Source organism: Rhipicephalus microplus, unplaced genomic scaffold (genome assembly GCF_043290135.1).
Source record: "Rhipicephalus microplus isolate Deutch F79 unplaced genomic scaffold, USDA_Rmic scaffold_72, whole genome shotgun sequence".
In the NCBI taxonomy this organism is placed as follows: Eukaryota; Metazoa; Arthropoda; class Arachnida; order Ixodida; family Ixodidae; genus Rhipicephalus; species Rhipicephalus microplus.
Genome location: NW_027464645.1, coordinates 1,477,290 through 1,504,489, shown reverse-complemented (window position 1 = coordinate 1,504,489; position 27,200 = coordinate 1,477,290). Strand labels below are relative to the sequence as shown.

Genomic DNA, 27,200 nt, shown 5'->3' with positions numbered 1-27,200 from the left:
GGTTCAAGGCACAATAAAGATAAAGGAGTTGTTTCTCAAAGCGGTAATCTGGAGGGAACGTTCGCCACGTAGCATAAATGAAATGTGTCAAATAGAGCATAAATGGGCTGTGTCATCTGCTGGCTCTGAATTTACTTATTTATATGCTCACGCTAAACTATTTATTGTCGGACTATTTCCCTATTCCAGTGCCAGATAGCATACCACATGTATACCATCTGTTTAATCTTCCTGCCTCTACCATCTCCTGTCTCACTGCCTCTTGATTTGTGTGATTTCTTCTAGTAAAAGGACGGCGGGTTTGTAGATAACCAGAGCTTGGTCTCTTATTTTTTTAAGCTTTTACAATAGGATTTATTCGTTTTTGCAGTTTCTCAGATGCCGTGGCTGCGACCTGCATGTCAAATTTTGTCTGTTCCTTCCTGACGTGCAGTGAGTGAAATAGTTCGGCGCATGTCCTCCAGTAGCCTTCATATTGCGAAAAAAAATGTGTTCTTTTCTCTCCATTCTTCTCAATTTTAACCTTGCGCTACGTTTTTCAAGTATCTTACAAGAATGTTTTTTTTTAATACCAATAAAACAATAATATTACCACTTCTTGCAATGGATGTGTGAAGATATGCAAGATTTAGCGGCTACGCAAATAACATCCGCATAATATTCTACTGCCGTTCCCTCAGATACAATGAAGCACTGGAGGTTCTGCACATCTATAACTTTCTCGATAGCGATTGTGTTGGTACGTTTGCTCCATGCAATTTTATTATTCGCCGCCATGGCAGTACCTTTCCCCCACTAGATCAGCAGTAATGTAACGTTGCGTCCACCTAATTGAAGAACCTTCTTCGGACCTTTCTGAAGAACTTTCCCTAGCTAACAGGGATTAGGGAAGATAAATATAAGTTAGTGACATGTCCGGTACAGGGCGCCATTTGGCGTCCTACTTAATGTCGTCTTTGCGTTTCTGAGCGTTGAAAAAAAGTTACCCTATGTAAACGCGTCGTAACGTTCCGAAATGCTGGCTGTTGAAAATCTTTCTACCGAATTGCCTACTGTGGTGTAGTGTACCTAGAGTCCTTCTTAATCAGCACACTTAAAACGTTTTTTCCCGCTCTGCTTATTCAGGTCTCCCTGTGTAAGGAGATGATGAAGCAGCTCAAGTTCGCCATATCGTGCCGCAGTTCCACGATGCCCGTGAAAGGCAACAAGCCGCCCGAAGTGGACAGCAACGGCGGAGACTACCGCATCTCCACGCTGCCGTCCTTCACGTCGGACTTTTGAGTGCGTGTGGGTCCCGTGTGGGCGACGGGCGGCGACGACGGTGATATAACATTACGCCTACAGGACTCTTATGTGCCCGTCTCGACCGCCTCTTTCAAGTCTCGCACATGTCCCCTACCGAGACCACCATGTTCTCTCATCTCCACGTTGAGCACATTGCGAGGACGTTATGTTTTAGCGATGTTATTATCTGGATGTGTGTCTGTCTCGTCCTAGTACCGACTGTTTCCTCCACCGCCGTCTTGGGTTCACCCGGGCGCTTGATATGCTAGTGATCTCCTTTGACCATGCTTTGATTTCACTGTCGTGTTTAAGTGTCATATCTACTCGTTAGCGCCATTTTTTGCACCTGTTACAGCCATTTTTGTTTCCTCAGAACACACATGGCGTTTCCTCCTATCAAAGCAGCTTATGTTCATCAGGGAAAGATACGTTCTCATAATGACAGAAGCTTAATGTTGTCAACAGTGTTGTCTTTGCAGGAGAAACCATTTCGACATTTGGGCTTAGCTTGGTGGGAGGCGTAGAAATGTCGCATTGTTATTGTCACAACGTTGGCTCCAGAGACATTCTTTTTTTTTTTGGTGACACCTATAAATTGTAAAGTTTATCAGGCAGATATGAAAACCCAGAAACAGATTTTTCTGGAGGCACTTTGTCTCCACTACTGTGGTTACCGTGGGAGAATAGCTTACGGGTGGGCTTAACATATTAAAGGCATTCTTCACCGATGCTTTATTGGGGAATGCGTGTCTAGTTGAGAAGTGTATCCAGTTGAGATTTCTGGTTATTCGATGCACGGGAAAACAACACAGAAAAGTGACGAAGCCGAGCAGAGGATACGAAGTAGACACACACAGCGCCATACTCCCGTAACATTCGCTTTCTCATAATGCTTTAGCACAGCCTGACTTGAACATGAAGCAAAGGACACGAAAATACAAAAAGGGACAGACACGCACTCATCCTGTAGCCTTTCTTGCTTATTTATGTCTCTTATCTTTCATTCTCAGCGTGAGCTGCGCTAAAGCAGTACAAGTTGAGCATAAAGGAAAAGAGACATAAGAAATAAATAAAGAAAAGGCAGAGTCAGTACCTGTCTCTTTAATTAACGCTAAAGCAGTACACAAATATGAGGCATGAACTTGCCCAATCAACAGTATATTTCTTTTTCGTTTGTATCCTGCGGTTTTCCCAGTACTATTGATTTATAAACTAGGTGAGTGAACTTAACTTAACTGTAAGGACCTGTCGACGCTTACCTGTCGACGCTTACCTGTCGACGCTTACAGCACTTAACAACCTTTCACTGGAATCTGCATAACTCACAGTTTGTTCGACTGAGATGAATTTGCGAATTAGTAATAACGGAAATTTTCGTTTGCTAGTGATATTCCCGCACGTACTTTGATCCTTTATCTTTACGGAAAATATGGCATGAGGTTATCTAAAATTACTCATGAAAACAAATATTACCCACGCACGGTCCTCACATACCTAACAGAAACAGTATTCGCGATTATAATTTACAATTAGTATTCACTGGGCAACGCAACGTGTAGGAATTGTACTGGTAATAAAGCTCTCCAGAAGCAGGGCTTTACACATTTAATTCAATTTTAAATAAGGTGATGTTAAAAAAAACTAGGGTAAAAATATGAAAGGCGACAAAATGCATTGATTATATCATTCGAGAGAAGCAGTAGAGTCTAGCGCTTGGGCAAGTAGGTGTCGTTTCAATTTTTTGTCCCTTTATTATTATTAACCCTAGATCTAGCAGAAGCAATTGTGCTTATATCGCGGATGCTTGGGATATCTTTTCCACACTGTCTCCTTTTGCTTCCTCGTCGTGTCGAGTACCTGGTTAATGTGTTACCACCCATAGCATGCGCGTTTTCCCTTCCCAAACATTGTTCGACACAGTATGTGAGCCTTCGACACGTTTTTACAGGCGTAAAGCACGCGGTGCATGCATCACCACCGCCTAACACGAGGAGTACCTCAAAGTACACAGAACAGAACGACTGATAAAGGTGAAAAAAAAACGATAACGTTCTTCTTTTAGGATGCCGACAGTCACATACCTATACTACCTGCTCATTTGTTAAGCTGCGTCGTTTCGGCAGTTGTGTGCACTTGCGAAGGGCGCGTTTCGTACGTTACTTGGCGTTACGTCGTGCGAATGTGGTGTAGATTGTGCGTGAGTGGGCGTGTCTGGATGCTAGTGTTTCACAGCGTGACAGGTTGTCTCTTTGTCGTGTTCGTGACTCGGTGTCGTACCTATAGGCGGGAACGTAAACGAGACGAAACCAAGGTTGCGGGCGCGACTGTCGTTGCCAAGTTTCTCGCTTCTCGCCGGAGATCACTGAAATTACGGTGCTCGTCGTACTTACTTCATGCTTCCCTCAACGACGGGGATACCGTACGTATAACTGCAGTTTAGTATCAACCTTTGAGCGGTGCTGTAGCTAGAAGTTGAAGATAGTTAGCACAGCCGTACATCTTCTCCGTGATGTGCCGCGTTTTTTTTTTTTGCTAAGTTGGCACTTGCGTTGGCTTTAATTACGAATTATTTAGCACAATTATGGATTAGTGTGCGTACTAGTCATACGTCAAGAAATACCGGTATGTAAAGCAACCTTCATTTTCATATTTGCAAGAATTAATTGTGCTCTCAATTGCTCTTTCTTTTTTCCTTAGTTTAATCAAGAAGGAATCGAATTAGGATGTCCTGATGATTGCGCTTTCATTACTGTGACTGCAAACGTGCGAAGTTCTGGCTAGATAGTTGCCAAAAAAATATGAATAGGCTCCACAATACAATACGTGATCTCATAATGAGCAACAAAAAAAGAAAAGAAACAGTTACTAATGAATATTTATTATTACAGGCTGTTCCTAAAAGCTGGTAATTAGTCGTAACCAGTTACGCCAAAGCAAAACAATTTTTTCATATATACGATGTGTTATGTTATTTCATATTGGTTAAGGTATCTAAGATTTGTCGGACACTACTTGTCAGTCACAACTCATGGTTTCAAATTCAAGTGATATTTCACAATTACTTTCTAAATCAGTTCATCCGTCAGGAAAATAATACACGGGAAATGTTAAGAAATCAGAACGTGGTTTCGAACGTGGCTAAGCAAATACTTGAGTACTTTTTAACACTTGCAAACGTTTAACATGTTCGCGTAAAATTTGGAAGGTCGCTTTTGCTGGGCATCCTTTTGCTATGACCTCCGTAGCCTTTGCTCAAGTGGAATATATGCGCAGTTGTTGAGAATCCTAGATCAGCAGCTGCAGTGGTGGTCATGCATTCGATTTCTTTGTAAAGGCAATACTATTCCATAGTTATCTCACTGGAGAGTTTCTCTTTCATGACAACCGGTTTTTATTTTCTCATTCAGCTCTTCGTTCCTTGTGTCTCGCAGCGTCACCTTCACGCAGATGTCAAAACATTCAAGGACAAGAAAGTGGGCAATGAAAGTTGGCGATGTGTTTGAGTTAAATATCAAATTAAGAAGCCTGGTTACATATACGAGCCGGCTTTTCAGTGACGAAATCTATCACCATTAGGTCCTCTTCGGTTTTGCAGCTCCTCAGCTTCGCAACTGCTTCTCACATGCCAAGTGAAGTTGCTCACGTCTCAAATACTCAACGAGTCGTTTAAGTACGTGCGCTCGTACGTGCTTCGAAACTTAAGCATTCGCTACCTAAATACTCGTTTCTTCTCATCACGCATAATTTCCCAGGCAGGCGTGGAACGGTGCTCAACGTATGAGCTCCATGCACAGATTGTTTCTAGTACTCTGCTCCTCTCGACGATCTATTCTTCTGCGTCGAGGGGCCACTGGTACAACACTCGGCGACAACTTATCTGGACATTGACGTGAAGGCGGTGAAGGCGGTGAAGGCGGGTCTTTCATGCTGTCATGCGGCCTCGCAGCTTGTGGCCAATTTTGTTTTCGCACTTACGCACCATTAATGCGTTCGGAAAGTTATATACGCAAAAAAAAATGGGAATTAGAAATACATTTCCTTTGCTTAGAGTAAATTTTAGGGTCCTACTACGAGAACTTTCTTGTTTTGAAGCACTAAACAGCTCGTTCGCGGCCGTACACTAAAACACTACGTCATGGGCACCACATTTTTTTTGGAAAACAGCTGTGCTGAATAGGTGGTGCTGTCTGAGAAATAGAAAGAAAGAAGCAGGATTCCAACGTGAAAGATAACTGTATTTTACTTACGACATACCGCACTTCGAGTCTCTTAATGAATCAAGTATCATTTATTTCAGTTAGGCAAGCGAGAAATATATTAGTAAACTCAAGTGTTATATTTTTTGTTGTGGTAGCAGGCATTCAGTTCTGTAGCTTCGACAGTGCTGTCAAGAAACGTTGTCGCCGAGTCTAGTCAAGAAGGCGTTGGTGGCACTTGTGCCGTTGTCATGATCTCACCGACGTCGATAAGACGCTCGCACTGCTCTTAGTGTTCCAACAATGTTTGAACACAGGCGAATAAGCGAGGGCCACGTGCATTACCTGTCTGTTCCCCCCGCTGGTTGAACGGTAAGAAGTGATGGTCGACAAACTCAATTCGAATTTGGTAATTAATTATTTACTTTTCTGTGATGATTATTTTTATTTAGGTATCTTGAATGTGATCTGCGCGGTGGTTGAATGTCATAGCACCTGTCATCAACAAAAAAAGAGCATGAGGTCAGCACGTCGCGGAGGTCAGGGTGGAGATGTTAGTTGCTTTTGCATAATTCAATGAAGAGCTCTCCTTTGTTGACAGAGACAAACACAGCGCGTTTTTTTTTTTTTTTTGTTTATACTCAACAACAAAGTTGGTATGTACGCCTATATTCCACGATCAAATCTTTTCAGGCGCATCGCTCAGTCGTTGATCGTAGTCGTCTTTTGTAGTACTGACTCTTCGGATGTTATGTAATATACGCGACTCTTCGAGGCGATTCTCTTTCACTCTTTCTCCCTCTTTCCCACTCTGCGAGAAGGCAGCGCGCAGCACGGCGTTTGGATTTCCTGCTTCCAAGCAGTGCTGCCCTCTGGATGCGCATGTTTTTTTTACATAATCGTAGTAATGTAGATTCCCGTGTGACATATATTATAGCCAATAGAATGGCCCCGATCGGCCTTCTCTTATCTACTCACTTCCGCGTATTTCTTCGCCGTACTGTTTTCCCATGAAGTGCTTGTTATTCACAAATTTCAGGAGACAAAAAATACGCGGCAGCTTTTTCGGTACGAAAACCTCGTTTTGTATCCAGTTGTTAGACTGTTGTCATTACTCAAATGCATTCACGGTTGCACTTATTAATTTTTCCTTCTTTTTCTTTGATTCTCGAGAGTCTATTGTTGTTCGGCACAACGTGGTTCCAGCGAGTGACTTTTTTTATATACATTCTTCTTCTTCTACAATTTCTTCATAAAATCATACGGCGCTGCCTCTCCCAAAGCACAGATAGGAAAAGTAAAAAAAAATGAATTAGCTTTAGTGAGATACTGTTTCTGTCTCTCGAATCCCGCATTATTAGCTCCCTTTGTGGAAATACTGTAAAATCTGGCATTCTCAAATAGTGCAGGCAGTCGAGGCGCTCTATGTAGTTTTAGGAAACGTAGTGCTCAGTCAGACATGACTAACCCACGTAATGTGTAGGAGGCGTAAGGCTTCTTCAGTTTCGATAACGTAAACGAGATATCACGAGTACATCCGTGTAAGCTTTTCGAGCAAAATGGTTTCAAAGAAAGTTACAAAGAAATGAGAATATTTCTATTGACTGTTGAATGTTTCTAGTCTTCTTTTTTTTTCAGACAGCCGCAGTGGCTGATTAAATCAGCGGGACGAAAGAAAGCGCGCCTTTCAGTGATTTCTTTGACTCCTCACCGTTTCGAGTAAAGGAGTGGTTCGAGTGGTTTACGAATATGTATTGTATTAACCTGTTTAACGGCTGGTTGATCGGCATTAGTCGTCGAACACAACAAGCAATCATTTGTTCACTTCAACTCGCGTTTTGTCAGTGATGTTGGAAAAAAAATACGTTTGTGAACTCCACTCGCGGCAGTGTTTGTCTAGGTGGAAACGGTATCACTTTGATACACTATTAAAAGTATTTTATCTAAATAAAAGTTGCATACGACACACGCCTGAGACTCCTTTGCTATGTCCCTGCAGTGCTGTGTTTGCTGAGCTAACAAGAGCACCACTGTATCTTCTTGATTTCTCAGTGGCCCAATCATCACGTTGTTTTGACCAGTTGGACAACAACAACAACAGCAGCAGCAAAAGATAACATGACGCCTGTGCAGCACGGGCAGCACGATAACCCCGAAAGTTGGTGGAGTGCCTTTTTTAGAGCTCGTTGTGAACTCTCTTGGGGCAACTAATACAAGTATACACTTGCAGGCTATACACTACGACATTATTTCTGTTTATTATGAAGTATGGAAACACCCACTATGTATTTATTTGTCATTCTGTGGCGAAGAAGCGAGGTACCCGGTAGCCATCAGTAAGGAGGCATGTGCACTTTGCCGATGCTTCGGGTGATGACGATGAAGAATGACGCGCCAAACGTTTATACACGGATCTCATTCAAGTGTATTAGATTCTAAAATAAAAGTCCACTCACCTTGACGACACGTCCAAATAGCGAAGGAAAGAAAGAGATGACATAAACATGGCGGAAAGAACACTCGCTTTGTCGTCTACCTGCCATGTTTAGCGACCGTTTGTTACTTAATACGCTTCGTAAAATTGTACATCAGCGTAGGAGGTTGTAGTGTTAAATAGAACACGTTTCTGTGAAATGACAAAAATAAGTAGATTACGTGCTCTTTTAGTAAGAAATTAATCATTTTAACGTGATGCCATACGTGTCTTCGAGGTATACAAATCCGAGTCATGTTCGAAGCTCACGTATCCCGTCATTCTCTTGCATCCAGCAGCTCACTAGCGCCAGATTTCCCTCTAGGTGTGTTTGCGAGAAACACTATGGCCAGAGCATTCGGAGGCTGGAAGGGGAAACACGGTACCGTGTCTTCTTTCGCAAACAGCCGAGGCACGGCAGTCACGTGATCAGATGTTGATCGCGCTCCGAGGCCAAAGGATGGCGCCTCAGAGCGCTCCGAGTTGCATAGTGCTCTTGAGAGCATTTCAACGACCCGAACAAAACGCGCGTCACCAGAGTGTCCTGGAGCACAAAGATACGGATGCACCAATAATATGTTCTAAAGTAGGAGGACACTACGATGCATTCGCGTTATTAACTGCTATTGGTTTATTAGGTTTAGTTCGCACTATGCATCCCAAAAGGAATGGCGCCTTCGGGACAAGCTCGAAGAGTGGGACTTTTTCCGCTCGTGACTATATCGCCTTTTCTCAGGCTTCCGGTAATCCAGTGGCTCCAGCGTCATCTTCATGTGGTCCAAGCTTTGGCTGCACGAGGCGGATATCCGGCGTATGTTGATAGTAGGCCCCGTGTTTTTGCCAGGCATTCGAATGAGCGCCGCCAGCGAGAGGAACATCATGCTCGCAGAAATGGCCAGGGCGAGGTCCTCACGACCGATGACCTTCAGCCCCGCCGCGATCGTCCCACACACGCCTCCCATTCGGCCGACGGCAAACGACCAGCTCAGCGCAGTCGCGCGCACAGGTGTCGGGAACACCTCGCACACGCATATGCCAGCCAGGACGGTCATGGCCAGCGCGATGGCCTTGGCTGGGATGTAGAACACCTGGGCGAGGACACCCGTAGGATCTCCCAAGGTCAGGCTGAGCAGGCATACGAGGCTGCCGAGAATGGCGAAGCACCATATGAGTAACTCCAAAGGAGGTACCCGGCCTATGAACTTGTACGCGAACAGAGTTGTCAGCATGTTGCTGGGTAGCGACAACCAGCGGGTCCACGTCTGCGTACTCTGCTGCACAGACGACTGGAGCAGCACGAGGTAGGTGAACGTGACGGAGAAGTACGCGCCGAACATGAAGAGTGCTCGAGTGGGTATGTAGTTCGCCCACGAGTTCTCGGTAGGCACGGGCGACGTCCCGGCACGCTCATCGGCCTTTAGCACCTCAGCCTTTACGGCGTTCAACAGGCAGGAGGTGATGGGCAGCGGCACGTTGTTCATTTTGGCGGCCGCGAGCATCACCGCTTCCGCCGAGGCCATGTTCCTGGCGAAGATGAGCCATCGTGGAGACTCGTCGGCAAACCAGAAAGTGAGGAATGCCAAGGCCGTGGGTGAAAGGAACACCGCTTGAAGCAGGAACCATTCCAGATTGAATTCGTTGACCACGTTGTACCACAGCTCACTGATCATGAGGGCCAACAGGGTGACCGTAACGCCATACGATGTTCGGTATTCGTGTCTGGTTGTCTCGAACGCCAGTATGAAGGACGCTAGGGCGCCCGTGCCAACGCAGGCGCTGTTAAAGAACCTGATGGTCACGTACAGGGCGAACGTGTTGGCAAAGCAACCTCCGCAAGTGCTGATAATGAACGCGGCGGAGGACAGCAAGAGTATTGGTCGGCGGCCGACGCGGTCCATCATGTAGCCGCCAATGCTGGGCAGCAAGATGAAACCCGCGAGCTGCACGACCTGTATGACCGCGACGAGAAATCGCCGTTTGCAGACCAGGTTCCAGGTGCTCACGACCGTCCTTTTCTTGTTCTTCGGATCGTAGTCCCAGTGGCCGCAAGTTGTAACGTCGGTGTCGTTCGGGTCACCCGGATACTTGTAGACAGTGCACCGGCTGGGCCTGCCATCAGCTGCCAGAGGGATGGCCGAGTTCCTCCATTCGGCGACAGACAGAGGCCAGTCGGCCGGCGGTCGGCACCAGTGGTCCACGTCACTCGATATGAGGTAGAAGACCAGTATGCTGCAGTGAACATACAGCGAGAAGGCGAAAGAGAGAGAAAACAGGCGCTGCTGGTAGAGGCCGTGCCCCATCGCATCATAGCAGTCGAATGAATCGCTGGTGTCCAGGTCCAGAGCAGCCAAGCGTTTTCGACAGAAAAGCGCCATCTTCGACTTATTTGGTCCCGCGCGCGCACGTGTCGCGTGCCAGCAAAGCATCTTCTTCTTATCATAACATGTGTCATACCTAAGCTTTTCCGCGTGAAACTTTGTTTTTTTTTTCCCGATTGCGAAAGTTGACACGTAAACGAAATCTTCATCTACAAAATCAGGGAGTCAAATGATTTAGGCAAAACATATATGATGGCTGCAAGCTGGAAAAGTGAAGTATGTTAGGATGTTCATAAGTATCATGTAAACGCATCGCCTCCCTTGAGATAATGCTTCTTTTCAAAGCACATCAATTCAATTGCTCGAGAGAATATAAGGTCTTAAACATCTATCCTAACCATCTTAGATCGTCTTTGATGGTTAGATAAATTTTCGACTATTCAAACAGGTACGGATCAATGAAACGTCCAGTTGAGAGCATATTATGCAGCAGAGGCGATTCCTTGTACTGACATGTTAAAGCCTCGCATGATTGTACTTTCGAGAAGGCATTCCGAAATTCACCGAAATGCTGGATGCACAAGAGTATTTGTTATGAAAAAAACAGCACAAAAAATAGACGAGGACTAAGCAAGATACGAAACAGGCATGACTCGCAACTAAAAATAATTAAAAATTGTTGATTAGAATTCAGATGGTCAAAATATCCGGAGCCCCACACTATGACGTGCCTCATAACCATATCAGGGATTTACTATTAGTGTATCAAGCCTAAGTGGTGGCTGATCAACAAACAATTTCACATAAGTTAAGCTTTGTTTAAAACGGGTGAACCTGCTTCCAGAAACCGAATTCGGCGCCACGTACCGGAATACCCCTTATTTCTATTATTGCCCGCTGCAATCTGTACCCTTCAAATGTAACAATCAAGGCCGCTATCACGTACCGAGTTAATTTTCTGCAGCTAAAACGAAGGGCTCAAGCAAAAAAAGAAAGGAAAAAAGGGAAACGCGAGGCGAAGGGGAAAAAAACATACATTTCTTGTTCATGTTGTGCTAGCGCTTTCATAGATGGCGCAACAATACAATGGCTGCAACTTTGTCATTTTCAAATTCGCAGCGCGTACAGGGCGCGCCGTGGAATCGGCCAACAGTAGTTATTAATTTCGATGCTGCATCGTTTCTTATTAATATACAATGTAGTTACGCAGCGCTACCCTGAAAATATACGCTACACTAAATTAATGAAAATTAAATTTATTCAGTACGAATGCCAGCATCGGCAGGTTTACTGTGCTGCCACACTGTACGGAAAAGCGTAATGTTTTTTTTTTTTTTTTCGTTACACGTTCGTACGCGTTTCTCTTTCATCCGCCACCATTTACCACCCTTCTGCACATGCGTGTGTATAAGAAGATCAATAAATTGATTGGTGAATGGCTCAAGCGTGCCGCGAGGAAACGAATGTCTGGGGCCGTATAGCATTAACCACTTGAAATGACGACGACGATCATGGTGACGCCCTTTTCGAATGGCTCACACCAACTTAGGGGAATTGGCCTTGGAACAAATAACATATGGATACAATTGAGAGAAAGGCAAGAAGAGGAAAATGGAAGCCTGCTATGAGAAATTTGAAAACGGGAGGTGTGGGTGCTGGCGCCAACGTTTCGAAAATCGGGCTTGTTTTTTCAACGTTGCTGCTTTCAAGGTTGCAACTTCAATACGACGCTGAAACTTTCAACTTGAAAGTCGCAGTGTTGAAAAAAGCAAATACGCCCGTTGAAAAGTCGGCTCCAGCCCCCACGCCTTGTTTTTGGAATTCCCACAGACAAAACTTGTCGAATGATACATGATACATCGAATATATATTATTCAGAATGAATCAATGGTGCTTATTTAGAAATTGGAAATCATGCGTACGAAACATTTCCACGGAGTAAGCTTGAATATGCCTCAGCTATTTGGAGCCCTCACCAAGCATACCTCATTAACATTTTAGAATCCATACAGAACCGTGCGACCAGATTCATCTCTTCCAGGTACTGCCGTGATGAAAGCATCAGTGTCATAAAGCTATCCCTGGGAATTGAGTCATTGTCATTCCGACGTAAGATTGTAAGTATAAGGCTGTGCTTGTTCCATCGGCTCTATTACAACTTCCCTCAACTTCGTGGTAACATCCTAAACCCCCCACACCATACATCTCGTCGCCTTTTTAACTCTTTCAGCATACAGCGGTTGCATGGTTCAACGTCTTCTTTCAATAAGCCTCTTTTGCCGATCGCCATTGCAGAGTGGAATATATTGCCAGATAGTGTTGTCACCGAGCGTTATCCCATTGTGTTTAAGCTGTTGCTTGCTGATCACCTCACACTGTATTATTTATTACGACCTTGCAGTGTTCTTCACGTCTCGTTAAATTGTAATGTTTTATTTTGCATCTAAACAGGTAATTTATTTCACTGAGATTGTTTCAAATTTGTGACCTGACAAGTCTCATGTCTAACTTTCTATGTTACCCCCCTCCCCTTATGTAATACCCCAACAGGAGCCTTTAAGGAAAAACTAAATGATGATTATGACCACTCTGACTGAATTTAAATTATTCCAAAGTTCCTACTGCAGCTACAGTTGCCAAGTGCCCACTACGCCATAATTCTTCCTCTTGCGAATCGACGCAGAGCCCACTGCGCGTTCGTAAGGCAATTACATGCGAACCTACTCACCTCCTCACTTTGTTGTTGATTTCGCTGCTGCAGCTGTTGGTGATGATGACGGTGGTGATGATGATGATGATCAGACAGTTCTGAGTGTTTTTAGAGGGTACATCTGTAAACCACCCACTCGTTGCACAATTCACACGTTTTCAAGCCTAGCGCGATATTTAAGGAGACCCTTCCCACTACATGATCTTCTGATAACAGGCTTCTTTTACTCTTCCTTTCTCTGTTCCTTTTTTTTTTTTGCGAAGCAGTTTCAAGCAAAGGCGTGGCTCGGTGTTCTAAACTAAGTACCCCGCAGATGGCCTGGGTTCAATTCACACTCAAACCAAATACTTTATAATTTATTTTCTTTGCATCTTTCAAGATTTTTTTGCTCATGCACAACGCTGGTTTTTCGCTCAAGACACCGACACTGGAATTTTCGCGAAAGGATCTCTTTCATGACATTCCGTTAATAAACTTTGCTTCCATCCGCTACTTATTTCGGCTGTAGGGAACCAGCGCTGGAGTTTCCACGCCTGCCCTGACGGTCGAAACGCACACTTCTCAGCCGCTTCCGCAGGCGAGAGTGGCGGCTCGTAGAGGTGGTGCGGGCGCGCATCTACTTGCGGTACTGCTGCTTGTTGAAGTACGACAATATGTAGAAAGGAGGAGGGCGTATCTGTGTATGTTTTAGGGGCTGTGCGTCCCCTGTATGTAGCCACTCTCGTTTAGTTCTTGCAGTGTTCACTAGATTATGGTACCATCCCCTGTATGTAGCCACCTCTCGTTTAGTTCTTGCAGTGTTCACTAGACGGCGTTACTTGTAGCTGATGATGAAAGATGCGAGATAATATAAAATATTATAAAATAGGAATGATGTCACATATGGCACATGTCATTGGTGGAAGGAAATCGTTTGATTTAGTGCGGCGACGTACTCTAGGGGGAGCGTTGTAATAAAATCGAGTGGGCAAAATGTACGGAGGATTCATGGTTTACCAGATTTACCTCCCGAGCTTCGCCCACTCATCGTCATTCACTTCATGGATATGGCGGCACTTTTTCCTTCTTAATCATATCGATAAGAGAGCAAGGGGCGTTGCATCCAAGTGGTCAGGCGAGCAAAGTACGTATGTTTTGTTCTCGCTCTCTTGTCTTGTGGTTTCGGGCTAGTTTTCAAACCGAATGACGCGTGTCATATTTATTCGATAGTGAGGACGGCCACCAATGGAAAGAAGGGTCAAACAGTTGAATTTAAACAACCTTTTGCCGCAAATAAAACGAGTGCCTTATGCAGTATACGGCATAATTATTTTTTTTTTCATCTGGTCTGCGAAAAGTTGGGTTGTGCACCTCAGACAAAACGAAATTATCTCATATATCTATCCTTCTGACCACCACCACCGAACGCCATCTGATGCTGCCGCGTGAAGTGAATGATACAATAGGCAGGTAGTCTACTTTATTTAAAAAGTGTTACGCATAAAGGAAAGCTGCCTTGTCCACAATATTTGTGCGGGGGCACGTTCGCCTACGCCTCTAAACTTTTATAAAAAGAGAATATCGCGGTGAGTACTCAATGCTGAAAGGCATCTGTTTCACTTGTGCTAAAGCCAGGGTTCTTTTTACGAACAAAGCAGTGGGCTATTCGAATCTTAGCTTTCTGGAGTCAGCCGATGCGGTAAGCTTCTTTTTCAGTGGCTTCCGAGGCTAAGTGGCTAAGTAACATTGGATGTCTTGCCTTGCTAGAGAATTTTCAAATGTTTTTAATTTTTGCTCATCGTTTAGTTCGCCTAACGCACAATTTCACTTTTTGCGCTTGCCTGTGTCGGCTTAAAATAAAGGTGTCTGCTCAACATTGATAATTCCAGGGCTTTCACGTGCCAAACAACACGTCATTTTGAAGTGCGCTGTGGTGTGAGTATCAGGAATAATTGGGACCGCACGGGGTTCTCCAATGCGCACATGTATCTTTGTTCACGGGTGTTCTTTGTATTGCCCCGCCGTGGTGGTCTAGTGGCTAAGGTACTCGGCTGCTGACCCGCAGGTCGCGGGTTCAAATCCCGGCTGCGGCGGCTGCATTTCCGATGGAGGCGGAAATGTTGTAGGCCCGTGTGCTCAGATTTGGGTGCACGTTAAAGAACCCCTGGTGGTCAAAATTTCCGGAGCCCTCCACTACGGCGTCTCTCATAATCATATGGTGGTTTAGGGACGTTAAACCCCACATATCAATCAATCGATCTTTGTATTTTATACCCATCGAACTGCAGCCGCCGTGGTCGGCAATCTAATCCCATGCCCTAAGCATAGCAGCGCGACACCACACGTGCCGCGGTGGTTAGCTTTATTATTACGTCCCCATGCATACATACCGCGGACATACGATCACTTCCTCTCTTTTTGTTTGTTTTATTTTACTACAGATGTGGGCAGCGTGGCAGCACGGACTAAATGTCAACCTCATCTAGCTTAACACAAAACCCAGCATGCAACCAGGGAGTGGCGACGAGGGAGTCGTCGCCACTGCACAGCACAGTTCCTTCGATGCCATCTGCAATGACACAGTCCGCTTCGCAAGGCTTCTCTCCGCTTCTCAGTGCTTTTTTTATGTGAGAATAGCCTTCGGATAAAGGTATTCTTCTAAACAAAACCGCACTATTACAGAAGCATTGGCTTTTCGAGCTTCTCGTTTTAAAAGGAAGATAGCTGCGGCACAAGCGCGTGCTCTTCCCGCGGCACACTATACGGTCAGTCGTCTGAGCATAGAGTGACATAGAAATCACACAAGTGGTCACCCTGGCAAAAAGCGGTGGTGCTACGCAGGTTCACGCCGGCCATAAGATGGCCACACGTCACTCACTGCTTCAAGAAAACACGCGTACTAATTATATACTGCAGTACCTTTTATAGAGCATTATACTCTATACGTCTTTTTTCGACTGTGTTTGTGGCTTGAATCCGTCCTTATCGTCTGCGAATTTGCGGTGCGATATCGTCGGGTTGGGATCAGGCATGAATAGGATGCCAGAGAAGTGCACATGGCGTCGACGCGACGGTGACCTTGTCCCGCTCCGTACAGACAGCAGCAGAGAGATGCCATAAGAGATGCGCGATAACGTGCCTGGCGCGCGTTTTTCTTCACTTGTTTAGTCTTCCTCTCAGCTTGGGTGCTGCTAAGTACAAACGCCATCGTTTCTTTGTAAAGTGCGTATTGCATTCTTCGTTGAAGCTTTAAACTAACATTTTTCGCATTGTGCCGTTCGGCGCAGAAAGCTTCTTAGAGCTCTTATATTGTATTATTTTCGTGGATTACTTCACACGAAAAAAAAAAAAAAGCCTGTTTGCAATGGTGCGCAACACGTTTACGAGAAACTTGTTTCCTGGCTCCAAAAAAAAAAAAAAATGTGCTGCAGCTCGCGTTGTTATGTTTTCTCTGTGCCGGTACTTGTATTTGAATCCAGTGCATGAATGAGATTTTGTGACAAGTTCGGTTATGCTTTGGGTCGTTATCTGCGGAGTTCGCAAGCTGCTTACAGCTCTGACGAGCGCAATTACAGAGAAGTGGTAAATCAGGAAAAATGTCTGTGAGCTAAAACTAGGGCGTAATCTTACGAATAAACACTCCTGCCTACGAAGCGGCCGCCAGGTACTCCCTGTCAGTCCCTACGTGGGAGACGCCCGCTACGTGCTAAGCGCGTCCTGCAGGACTAAAATAAAATTTTTTCATTCCATTCCAAACACTCCTGCCTCGTTAACAGCTTTCATGGCACCTAAAATTGATTAGTTTTTTTTTCTGCGCCAACTGCTTGTGACTGTTCTCGTGAAATAGGGATGTAAATAAAGTATAGGAAAACATTTGTGCGAATGCGGGAAAGAAAATGTAACCAACATTTTTCTTTTCTCTTTTACGTTCGTGCCAAAGTGATGTGCGGCGGCAACTACTGCTGTGTTGCGCTGTGCACTGTATGTGATTGATTGATTTGTGGGGTTTAACGTCCCAAAACCACCATATGATTATGAAAGACGCCGTAGTGGAGGGCTCCGGAAATTTTGACCACCTAGGGTTCTTTAACGTGTGCACTGTATGTGTATTTGTGCGCATTTACTGCAGTTTTACTGTTCTGCGGGTCTTCTTATAATGTTGCCTATATGTTTATTTCTTGTGTGTAATTTATACTCGTGATATGGCAGCTGTATTTCCGCGTCTTGCAGTGCAATGAACCTATCTCATTGTGTGCTCGGAAAAAGTGGTGAACGATTTAGAGCATGGGTACTATACTATGGGAGAGCTGAAAGCCGTCCCATGGGCCCGCCCACGTTCGTCTGACGCTAAGAAATTGTCATCCGCTTACCAAGATTATCACTTCGAAATAAACATTTTCGGTCCTCCAATGATTCTCATGTTTTATTTAAAAATGTGTGCATGGACACGGTGGCATCGTCTGCTTGCCGCTCTGGTGGTGTACCTTACAGAAAGCATATTGATACATGCAAATTACCCGTTAAAAGAACAATAATATCAATATTATAATAATACTATTATTATAAAAGTCACAGCTTTGCCGCACTGGTGAAATAATGAACGCGACAGCAATTGGAAGGTCACGCGCAGAAAGGAAAGCAGATCGAAACGTGCCCCGCGTTTTTCACACACAAATGACGCACGAAACGTACTTACAGGTACACACAAACGTGAATACGCGTCTCAGTTGTTACTTCGCTTTGTCTTAAAAGCACGCCCTTTTCGCAAATGGAGACTGTGCAACGATTGCAGCGACCTTTGTGAACCCAGTAACTGCAACAGAATCATTCTAGTGAAAGCCCAACGCAAGCCAAGATACTATCCTCCCCACCGCGATATAAAACCGTGCGAGCAAGCGTCCACCCTCCTCCTCTGCGCGGGCAAAGTACGCGTGGGAAATGAGAGTACGCGCCACCCCGTCGTGACAATCTGGCGACGGGAGCTCATTGCGCCATCTTGCTGGTAATGCTGCACACATGGTAGACCCCCCCCCCCCCCCCCCCCAAGATGCCCGTCCCCAGCGGTAAGTGGTAGATATAAATAGGTTGCCCATGTCGTGTTCCTTCGTGGCTCAGTAGTTAACGCCTCGCCTTCACGACTCCGAGGTCCCAAGTTTGATTCCGCGTGGCGGAGTGTTTTTCAGGATTTTTTAATTTCTTGCGTTTCTATATATATATATATATATATATATATATATATATATATATATATATATATATATATATATATATATATATATATATAGATGCATTGAGTGACGTCAACGCCCGCCGGCAGCAAAATCCCGCCGAGAGTCTCCATAAAGGTACTATCGCAATAAAAATAATACTAATATGATAATGGCCTCAGAGACAAGCACGCACATAGAAGTGGTCTGGGAGGCTGTATAATAATAATAATCGCTGGAAAATCTCCTTCGAGACATCTTTTTCAGTGGTCTCCCATCTCGGAGGCTGCAAAGGTTCGCAATGCCCGTTTGGAGCGCTATAAACCTAAATTAGCTTCAGGAATTTGTTACCTTTTTATATGGTCTGAGCGCGCGCGGCTGAGTTGTGTCGCAATTCGTGCAAGGTGCACTTTTTCGGCACGCCACCTAGTGAGTGCTGGTCTTTCATTGCGGGGAAGCGACATTATTAAGGGCTGTTGAGCTCCGAACAAACGTACAGAACACCCACTTGACAAGGCGTGACGTCATACAAAAGTGGGGCCTTATCAGGGGTGATAAGGGCCTCAACTTTTTTCGTCTGTTTTGACCATGCATTGCAGAGAAGCCAACTTCTCAGTGCACACATTAGCTCGGAACTAACGTAAAGTACGCGCACTTGACAAGTTGGGACGTCAGACAAAAGTTGTGCCTTCTCAGCGGTGATAAGAGCCACAACTTTTTTCGATGACTTTGACCGTGCATTGCGGGGAATCCAACTTTTCAAGGGACACTTTAGCTCGGAACAAACGCACAGTACACGCACTTGACAAGTTGTGACGTCAGACAAAAGTTGAGGCTTGTCAGGAGTGATAAGGGCCTCAAAATTTTTCGCTGGTTTTGACAATGCAATGCAGGGAAGCCAACTCCTCAGTGGCACCTTCTGCTCGGAACAAACGTACAGTACGCCCACGTGGCAAGGCTTGACGTCAGACAAAATTTGAGCCTTATCAGGCGTGATAAGAGCCACAACTTTTTTCGATGACTTTGACCGTGCATTGCGGGGAATCAAACTTCTCAAGGGACACTTTAGCTCGGAACAAACGTACAGTACACGCACTTGACAAGTTGTGACGTCAGACAAAAGTTGAGGCTTATCAGGAGTGATAAGGGCCTCGAAATTTTTCGCTGGTTTTGACAATGCATTGCAGGGAAGCCAACTCCTCAGAGGCACCTTCTGCTCGGAACAAACGTACAGTACGCCCACGTGGCAAGGCTTGACGTCAGACAAAATTTGAGCCTTATCAGGCGTGATAAGAACCACAACTTTTTTCGATGACTTTGACCGTGCATTGCGGGGAATCAAACTTCTCAAGGGACACTTTAGCTCGGAACAAACCTACAGTACACGCACTTGACAAGTTGTGACGTCAGACAAAAGTTGAGGCTTGTCAGGAGTGATAAGGGCCTCAAAATTTTTCGCTGGTTTTGACAATGCAATGCAGGGAAGCCAACTCCTCAGTGGCACCTTCTGCTCGGAACAAACGTACAGTACGCCCACGTGGCAAGGCTTGACGTCAGACAAAATTTGAGCCTTATCAGGCGTGATAAGAGCCACAACTTTTTTCGATGACTTTGACCGTGCATTGCGGGGAATCAAACTTCTCAAGGGACACTTTAGCTCGGAACAAACGTACAGTACACGCACTTGACAAGTTGTGACGTCAGACAAAAGTTGAGGCTTATCAGGAGTGATAAGGGCCTCGAAATTTTTCGCTGGTTTTGACAATGCATTGCAGGGAAGCCAACTCCTCAGAGGCACCTTCTGCTCGGAACAAACGTACAGTACGCCCACGTGGCAAGGCTTGACGTCAGACAAAATTTGAGCCTTATCAGGCGTGATAAGAACCACAACTTTTTTCGATGACTTTGACCGTGCATTGCGGGGAATCAAACTTCTCAAGGGACACTTTAGCTCGGAACAAACCTACAGTACACGCACTTGACAAGTTGTGACGTCAGACAAAAGTTGAGGCTTGTCAGGAGTGATAAGGGCCTCAAAATTTTTCGCTGGTTTTGACAATGCAATGCAGGGAAGCCAACTCCTCAGTGGCACCTTCTGCTCGGAACAAACGTACAGTACGCCCACGTGGCAAGGCTTGACGTCAGACAAAATTTGAGCCTTATCAGGCGTGATAAGAGCCACAACTTTTTTCGATGACTTTGACCGTGCATTGCGGGGAATCAAACTTCTCAAGGGACACTTTAGCTCGGAACAAACGTACAGTACACGCACTTGACAAGTTGTGACGTCAGACAAAAGTTGAGGCTTATCAGGAGTGATAAGGGCCTCGAAATTTTTCGCTGGTTTTGACAATGCATTGCAGGGAAGCCAACTCCTCAGAGGCACCTTCTGCTCGGAACAAACGTACAGTACGCCCACGTGGCAAGGCTTGACGTCAGACAAAATTTGAGCCTTATCAGGCGTGATAAGAACCACAACTTTTTTCGATGACTTTGACCGTGCATTGCGGGGAATCAAACTTCTCAAGGGACACTTTAGCTCGGAACAAACCTACAGTACACGCACTTGACAAGTTGTGACGTCAGACAAAAGTTGAGGCTTGTCAGGAGTGATAAGGGCCTCAAAATTTTTCGCTGGTTTTGACAATGCAATGCAGGGAAGCCAACTCCTCAGTGGCACCTTCTGCTCGGAACAAACGTACAGTACGCCCACGTGGCAAGGCTTGACGTCAGACAAAATTTGAGCCTTATCAGGCGTGATAAGAGCCACAACTTTTTTCGATGACTTTGACCGTGCATTGCGGGGAATCAAACTTCTCAAGGGACACTTTAGCTCGGAACAAACGTACAGTACACGCACTTGACAAGTTGTGACGTCAGACAAAAGTTGAGGCTTATCAGGAGTGATAAGGGCCTCGAAATTTTTCGCTGGTTTTGACAATGCATTGCAGGGAAGCCAACTCCTCAGAGGCACCTTCTGCTCGGAACAAACGTACAGTACGCCCACGTGGCAAGGCTTGACGTCAGACAAAATTTGAGCCTTATCAGGCGTGATAAGAACCACAACTTTTTTCGATGACTTTGACCGTGCATTGCGGGGAATCAAACTTCTCAAGGGACACTTTAGCTCGGAACAAACCTACAGTACACGCACTTGACAAGTTGTGACGTCAGACAAAAGTTGAGGCTTGTCAGGAGTGATAAGGGCCTCAAAATTTTTCGCTGGTTTTGACAATGCAATGCAGGGAAGCCAACTCCTCAGTGGCACCTTCTGCTCGGAACAAACGTACAGTACGCCCACGTGGCAAGGCTTGACGTCAGACAAAATTTGAGCCTTATCAGGCGTGATAAGAGCCACAACTTTTTTCGATGACTTTGACCGTGCATTTATTTATTTATTTATTTATTTATTTATTAAAGGTACTTTCAAGGCCCGAAGGCACTACAGAAAGGAGTGGTTTGAACAATCGTAAGTGCAGTTAAAAAGTTAAAAAAAAAAAAAAAAAAAAAACAGAAAACAGGAAAAAAAGAAAAATTCTACAGGGCATCATGTATGGCGAGCTTGAAGTCTTTTTGGTCCGTTATACAGGCGATGGAGGCGGGAAGGTGGTTCCAGGCGGCGCTTGTCCTTGGCACGAATGAATCATTATATAGTCTGGTGCGACAGGATGGTAGGCCCACCTTAAAGCGATGATCCATCCTTGGTGATATGAAGCGAGGTGGATGAAACAGGGCGTCCTTCAAATGGCTGTTATAATGATAGATTTTGTGAAAAAGGTTAAGGCGAGACAATGTGCGGCGCAATGAAAGATCAGGCAAGTTTAGGGTGCTCTTCATGGATGTGACACTGGAATGACGTGAATAATTCGATAAAATGAAACGTGCTGCGCGATTCTGAGTGGTTTCGAGAGATTGAATGAGAATGGCATGAGTTGGGTCCCATATGGCGCATGCGTACTCTAATTTTGGTCTGACCAATGTTTTATACAGTGTTAACTTGAGTGACGATGGCGCAGAGGAAAAGTTACGGCGCAGATAACCAAGCATGCGGTTAGCGTTGTTAATCACATATTCTGTGTGTTTATTCCAAGAAAGATTAGAAGATATGTGAACACCAAGGTATTTGTAATTGTCAACAGATGGTAATGGAATGTTATTGAGGGAATAAGTACGCGGACAGTGGGTGGTAGTGCGACGTGAAACTTGCATGCTCTTGCATTTAGATATGTTAAGTGTCATGAACCATGTGTTACACCATGCGAATATGCTATCTAGGTCGCGTTGAAGGTTAAGGTGATCGACATGACTGGTTATTTTCTGGTAGAGGACGCAGTCGTCTGCAAAGAGTCGGACAGTAGAAGAAGAAACACAAGAAGGAAGATCATTAATGTAAATTAAGAAAAGGAGTGGCCCTAAAACGGACCCTTGCGGTACACCAGATGATACTGCGGAATTAGGTGAACAAAAATTATTAGCTGTCACGTACTGGCTGCGGTTAGAGAGGAATTCTTTAATCCATGTAAGTACATTGGGGTCGATGTTAAGCTGAGTAAGTTTGAAAATGATTAGTGCGTGTGAAACGGAGTCAAATGCTTTAGCGAAATCTAAGTATATGCAGTCAGTATCAAATTCAAGATCTGCGTTAATAAACAAGTCGTTAGTAAAACACAGCAACTGTGTTTCGCATGAAACTGTCTTACGGAAGCCATGCTGATAAATGCTAAAGAAGGAATTAGATTCAAGGAATTCAATGAGGTGCGAGTATATGACATGCTCTAAGATTTTCACTGGAATGGATGTTAACGATATGGGACGGTAGTTATTGGGGGAATGTACATCACCAGATTTATGCACAGGGACCACCTTCCCAGTCTTCCAGTCAGATGGCAGTGTGGACGTCTGTAATGACTGTTCAAAAAGTTTTGACAATATTAAAGAAGAATAGACTTGAGTACACTTCAACATTTTTGACGAAATGCAATCTGGACCAGCTGATGATGACACTGTCAAGTTCCCAACAAGTTTTTCGACACCAACTGCATCAATGATAATAGGGTCCATTGGCAAGAAATCGGTGCTTGTTAACTGTGGAAATATAGTTGGGATGCTGTTCTGAAAGTGTGCAGCAAATACATTACTCAGAACGTTGCAGCACTCGCTAAGAGCGACTGGGACATCAGACTGTATTAATTGGATATGTCGCGTTGTAGTTCCGCTAATGATGCTCCAAAACTTACGTGGATTAGAGCGCAGCAGCGAAGGAAGAGTTTCATCGAAAAATACTTTTTTGGTTTTCGAAAGCGCAGTACAGAATTCTCTGTTAAATGTCTGATAAAAAGACCAATGGTCTGTTCTGGCTGTTGATTTGGCGCGTCTGAATAGCCGCTTCTTTTTATTGCGCATGCGTTTCAACGTGTTATTGAACCACGGAGAACGAGGATTCGATGAAACTTTTCTCTTAGGTACAAATCGGTCAATTAGGGCTAGCAGTTTGTTCTTATAGTCTAGCCAGTTCTGTTCAACAGATCGCTGCTCAAAACCAGCAAAGAATAGGTCAACAAAAGATTGTAACTCTGTATTCATTCCATGAAAATCCGCTTTGCTATAGTCTTGGATAATTTTTGTTCTTTTCTTGATGGAAACCCGTGCTTTTATTGTGAAGTGGATTATGCAATGGTCGCTAATTCCCGGTAGATGAGTGAAGGGTGAAGCTAGGTCAGGTGTACTGGTAAGTACTAGATCTAATACGCTAGCGGAAGTGGGAGTAACGCGAGTAGGAAAGTCAACAAGCTGGGTAAAGTTGAAGTCGTGACAAAAATTCAAAAATTCCCTACTTTCACCTGAGTTGTGCTTTAAGGTAACCGGGTCTCTTTCCCACATGATGTCGGGAAAGTTGAAATCGCCAAGAATGAACAAAGGTGATCTCGGGTATCTGACGAACAGCTGATTGACAACATCATGCAAGTCATTGCAAAAGGATGATGATGCAGTTGGTGATCGATAGCAAATACAAAATATTATTTCGCGAGAATCAATGAGCACGCGGACACAAACAAGTTCAAGTGAAGACATAACAGGAATAATATGAGAGGCAAGATTATCGGCAACCGCCAGCAGAACACCCCCACCAGACCGGTAATCGCGGTCGCATCGGTAAAATTTGTAGTGCTTCTCACAATCCAATATTTCTTCATTTCTTACTTTTGTAGAAAGCCAAGTCTCTGTCAGACCAACAATATCAGCGGAACAGGAATCAATAGCAGAAGACAGTTCGACGCGTTTATTCAGGACGCTGCGCACATTAGAAAAGAAAAAAGAAGCGTTTCCTGCGCAGCAACGAGACGGGCGTAGCTATGAGGTGCTAGAAGTGTCAGCACGTGCAGGTAGAGAGGGTTCTTTTTCCTTAGCTTGGGGTGAATTGATTTCGCGAACGCTGTCGCTTTCTGCGCAGTAAACGTAAGTTTTCTTGTTCATGACCAGTTTGTTAACGCGTAGCAAATACGGTTGCCCGGCTGCCTTAGCAAATTCCATTAATTTCTTCCTTGAGTTTCGCGTGCTTTTGCAAAAATCTTCGCTAGCTGATACACCAGTTCCTTTGAATTTTTGTCTCTGCATCAGGATAGCATCTCTAACCTTAAATGACGAAAATTTGACGATAATTGGCCGAGCTTTTTTAGCGGCGTAACTTCCTAACCTATGTGCTCGGGAAACTTCGGAGTCAGAAATGTGCATGTCAAGGTGTCGGGAGAGTAGATCACGAACATGGCCTTCAGACTGAGCCCACGTCTCATTAGGGCTGTCCGATATACCAAAAAACAATACGTTCTCTCGTCTGGACCTGTCTTCAAGATCGTCCAGTCGGGCACTGAGTGTCTGGCCTTGCACCTTGACAGTTTCAGCGATTAGACGTGGCACATCACTGACTACTGCAGAACCGTCGCATGACTCGACGAAAGCTTCCACCGCCGACAACCTTTCCGTTAAATCAGCAACAGTTTGCGCTAATGCCTCCTGTTTAGTCTTTAGGTCGGCAAGAGCTTCCATTAGCTCATCGTGACGGTGATCACCTTTTTCAGATAGCTTAGCGATCGCGTCTAGTATTTCTTTGTTAGTATTTGCAGGGCCAGGGTTTAGTTCAACGTCTCCACAACATAGTAGAAGCTTTGTGACATGCACGCATTCGCACACACATTCAAATATGACACTTGGGCACGGTAGGAGCAGCAGACAGACGTTACTGGTTCGCTTACAGTAGAGAGAAGGAGGTTTACTGACCTGCACAAAAAGCAAAATCGGATTTCTGAGCGACCGCATCGTTGCCGCTCCACCGTGCCCACTGAAGGAACAGGAGAATTCCGTGGTCTTTATATGCTCTTGCGTCGCTGCAGTCGCCCGCAGTGTTGTGGACCAGGTGACGATGGAAAGGATGCCACCGTCAGATAGTGGCAGATGACGCAGGGGCGTGTTCATCCAGATCGGGGCCGCCAGCAACACCGGTGAAGAGTAGTTGGCACGCGCTGGATTCGCACGCGGTGGTAATGTTCCAAACCAGGCGACTAACTGCACAAAAAGCAAAATCGGATTTCTGAGCGACCGCATCGTTGCCGCTCCACCGTGCCCACTGAAGGAACAGGAGAATTCCGTGGTCTTTATATGCTCTTGCGTCGCTGCAGTCGCCCGCAGTGTTGTGGACCAGGTGACGATGGAAAGGATGCCACCGTCAGATAGTGGCAGATGACGCAGGGGCGTGTTCATCCAGATCGGGGCCGCCAGCAACACCGGTGAAGAGTAGTTGGCACGCGCTGGATTCGCACGCGGTGGTAATGTTCCAAACCAGGCGACTAACTGCACAAAAAGCAAAATCGGATTTCTGAGCGACCGCATCGTTGCCGCTCCACCGTGCCCACTGAAGGAACAGGAGAATTCCGTGGTCTTTATATGCTCTTGCGTCGCTGCAGTCGCCCGCAGTGTTGTGGACCAGGTGACGATGGAAAGGATGCCACCGTCAGATAGTGGCAGATGACGCAGGGGCGTGTTCATCCAGATCGGGGCCGCCAGCAACACCGGTGAAGAGTAGTTGGCACGCGCTGGATTCGCACGCGGTGGTAATGTTCCAAACCAGGCGACTAACTGCACAAAAAGCAAAATCGGATTTCTGAGCGACCGCATCGTTGCCGCTCCACCGTGCCCACCCACTTTTTTCGATGACTTTGACCGCATTGCGGGGAATCAAACTTCTCAAGGGACACTTTAGCTCGGAACAAACGTACAGTACACGCACTTGACAAGTTGTGACGTCAGACAAAAGTTGAGGCTTATCAGGAGTGATAAGGGCCTCGAAATTTTTCGCTGGTTTTGACAATGCATTGCAGGGAAGCCAACTCCTCAGAGGCACCTTCTGCTCGGAACAAACGTACAGTACGCCCACGTGGCAAGGCTTGACGTCAGACAAAATTTGAGCCTTATCAGGCGTGATAAGAACCACAACTTTTTTCGATGACTTTGACCGTGCATTGCGGGGAATCAAACTTCTCAAGGGACACTTTAGCTCGGAACAAACCTACAGTACACGCACTTGACAAGTTGTGAGATCAGACAAAAGTTGAGGCAAATCAGGAGTGATAAGGGCCTCAAAAATCTTTCGCTGGTTTCCACAATGCATTGCAGGGAAGCCAACTCCTCAGTGGCACCTTCTGCTCGTAACAAACGTACACTACGCCCACGTGGAAGAAGTTGAGCCTTATCACAGCTGATAAGAGCCTCAAAACTTTTTCGCTAGTTCTGACCGTGCCTTGCGGGGAAGCCTATGCACGAGAAGAGCCGTTCACTCTGGTTTCTCCTACTGAAAACACCATCACCCGATGACCCTAAACAATGGGGCATGGTGGGACGTTTGCTGGATCAAACGAACTGAGCATATTATGGCAAATTTTCAATACGATGAAACCATTGTTCTAAGGTCTGGTGTTTTTCAGCGTACATGTGCAAAGCTTCAGCACCCAACGCAATAAATGACAAGACTTGCTTGATGGC

At 45.3% G+C, this 27,200-nt stretch overlaps 3 protein-coding genes across 4 annotated transcripts in view; 1 reads left to right on the top strand and 2 right to left on the bottom strand.

Annotated features, from left to right (window-relative positions):
• Window positions 1-1,747, top strand: part of LOC119173909 (glutamate receptor ionotropic, kainate 2) — a 47,940-nt gene extending 46,193 nt beyond the window's left edge. The window contains exon 13 of the mRNA XM_075885141.1: window positions 1,126-1,747. Within this exon, the coding sequence (XP_075741256.1) occupies window positions 1,126-1,281 (156 nt within the window). The 3' untranslated portion in view covers window positions 1,282-1,747. The remainder of the gene's footprint in view (window positions 1-1,125) is intronic.
• A 6,856-nt stretch (window positions 1,748-8,603) lies between these two features.
• Window positions 8,604-10,328, bottom strand: LOC119173910 (solute carrier family 22 member 13). The gene has a single exon (XM_037424693.2). It carries the CDS (start codon window positions 10,326-10,328, stop codon window positions 8,604-8,606), a length of 1,725 nt encoding a protein of 574 aa, XP_037280590.2.
• Window positions 10,329-21,719: 11,391 nt separating this feature from the next.
• Window positions 21,720-26,360, bottom strand: LOC142790140 (uncharacterized). 2 transcript variants are annotated; one of them, XM_075885118.1, is made up of 3 exons: window positions 25,443-26,360; window positions 23,009-23,075; window positions 21,720-21,915 (listed from the first exon to the last, which is right to left on the bottom strand). In XM_075885118.1, exons 1-3 carry the CDS (start codon window positions 26,334-26,336, stop codon window positions 21,908-21,910), a joined length of 969 nt encoding a protein of 322 aa, XP_075741233.1. In that variant the 5' UTR covers window positions 26,337-26,360; the 3' UTR covers window positions 21,720-21,907. The 2 variants fall into 2 exon arrangements, with proteins under 2 accessions (XP_075741233.1, XP_075741234.1); XM_075885119.1 differs by lacking the exon at window positions 23,009-23,075.
• Window positions 26,361-27,200: the final 840 nt, after the last annotated feature.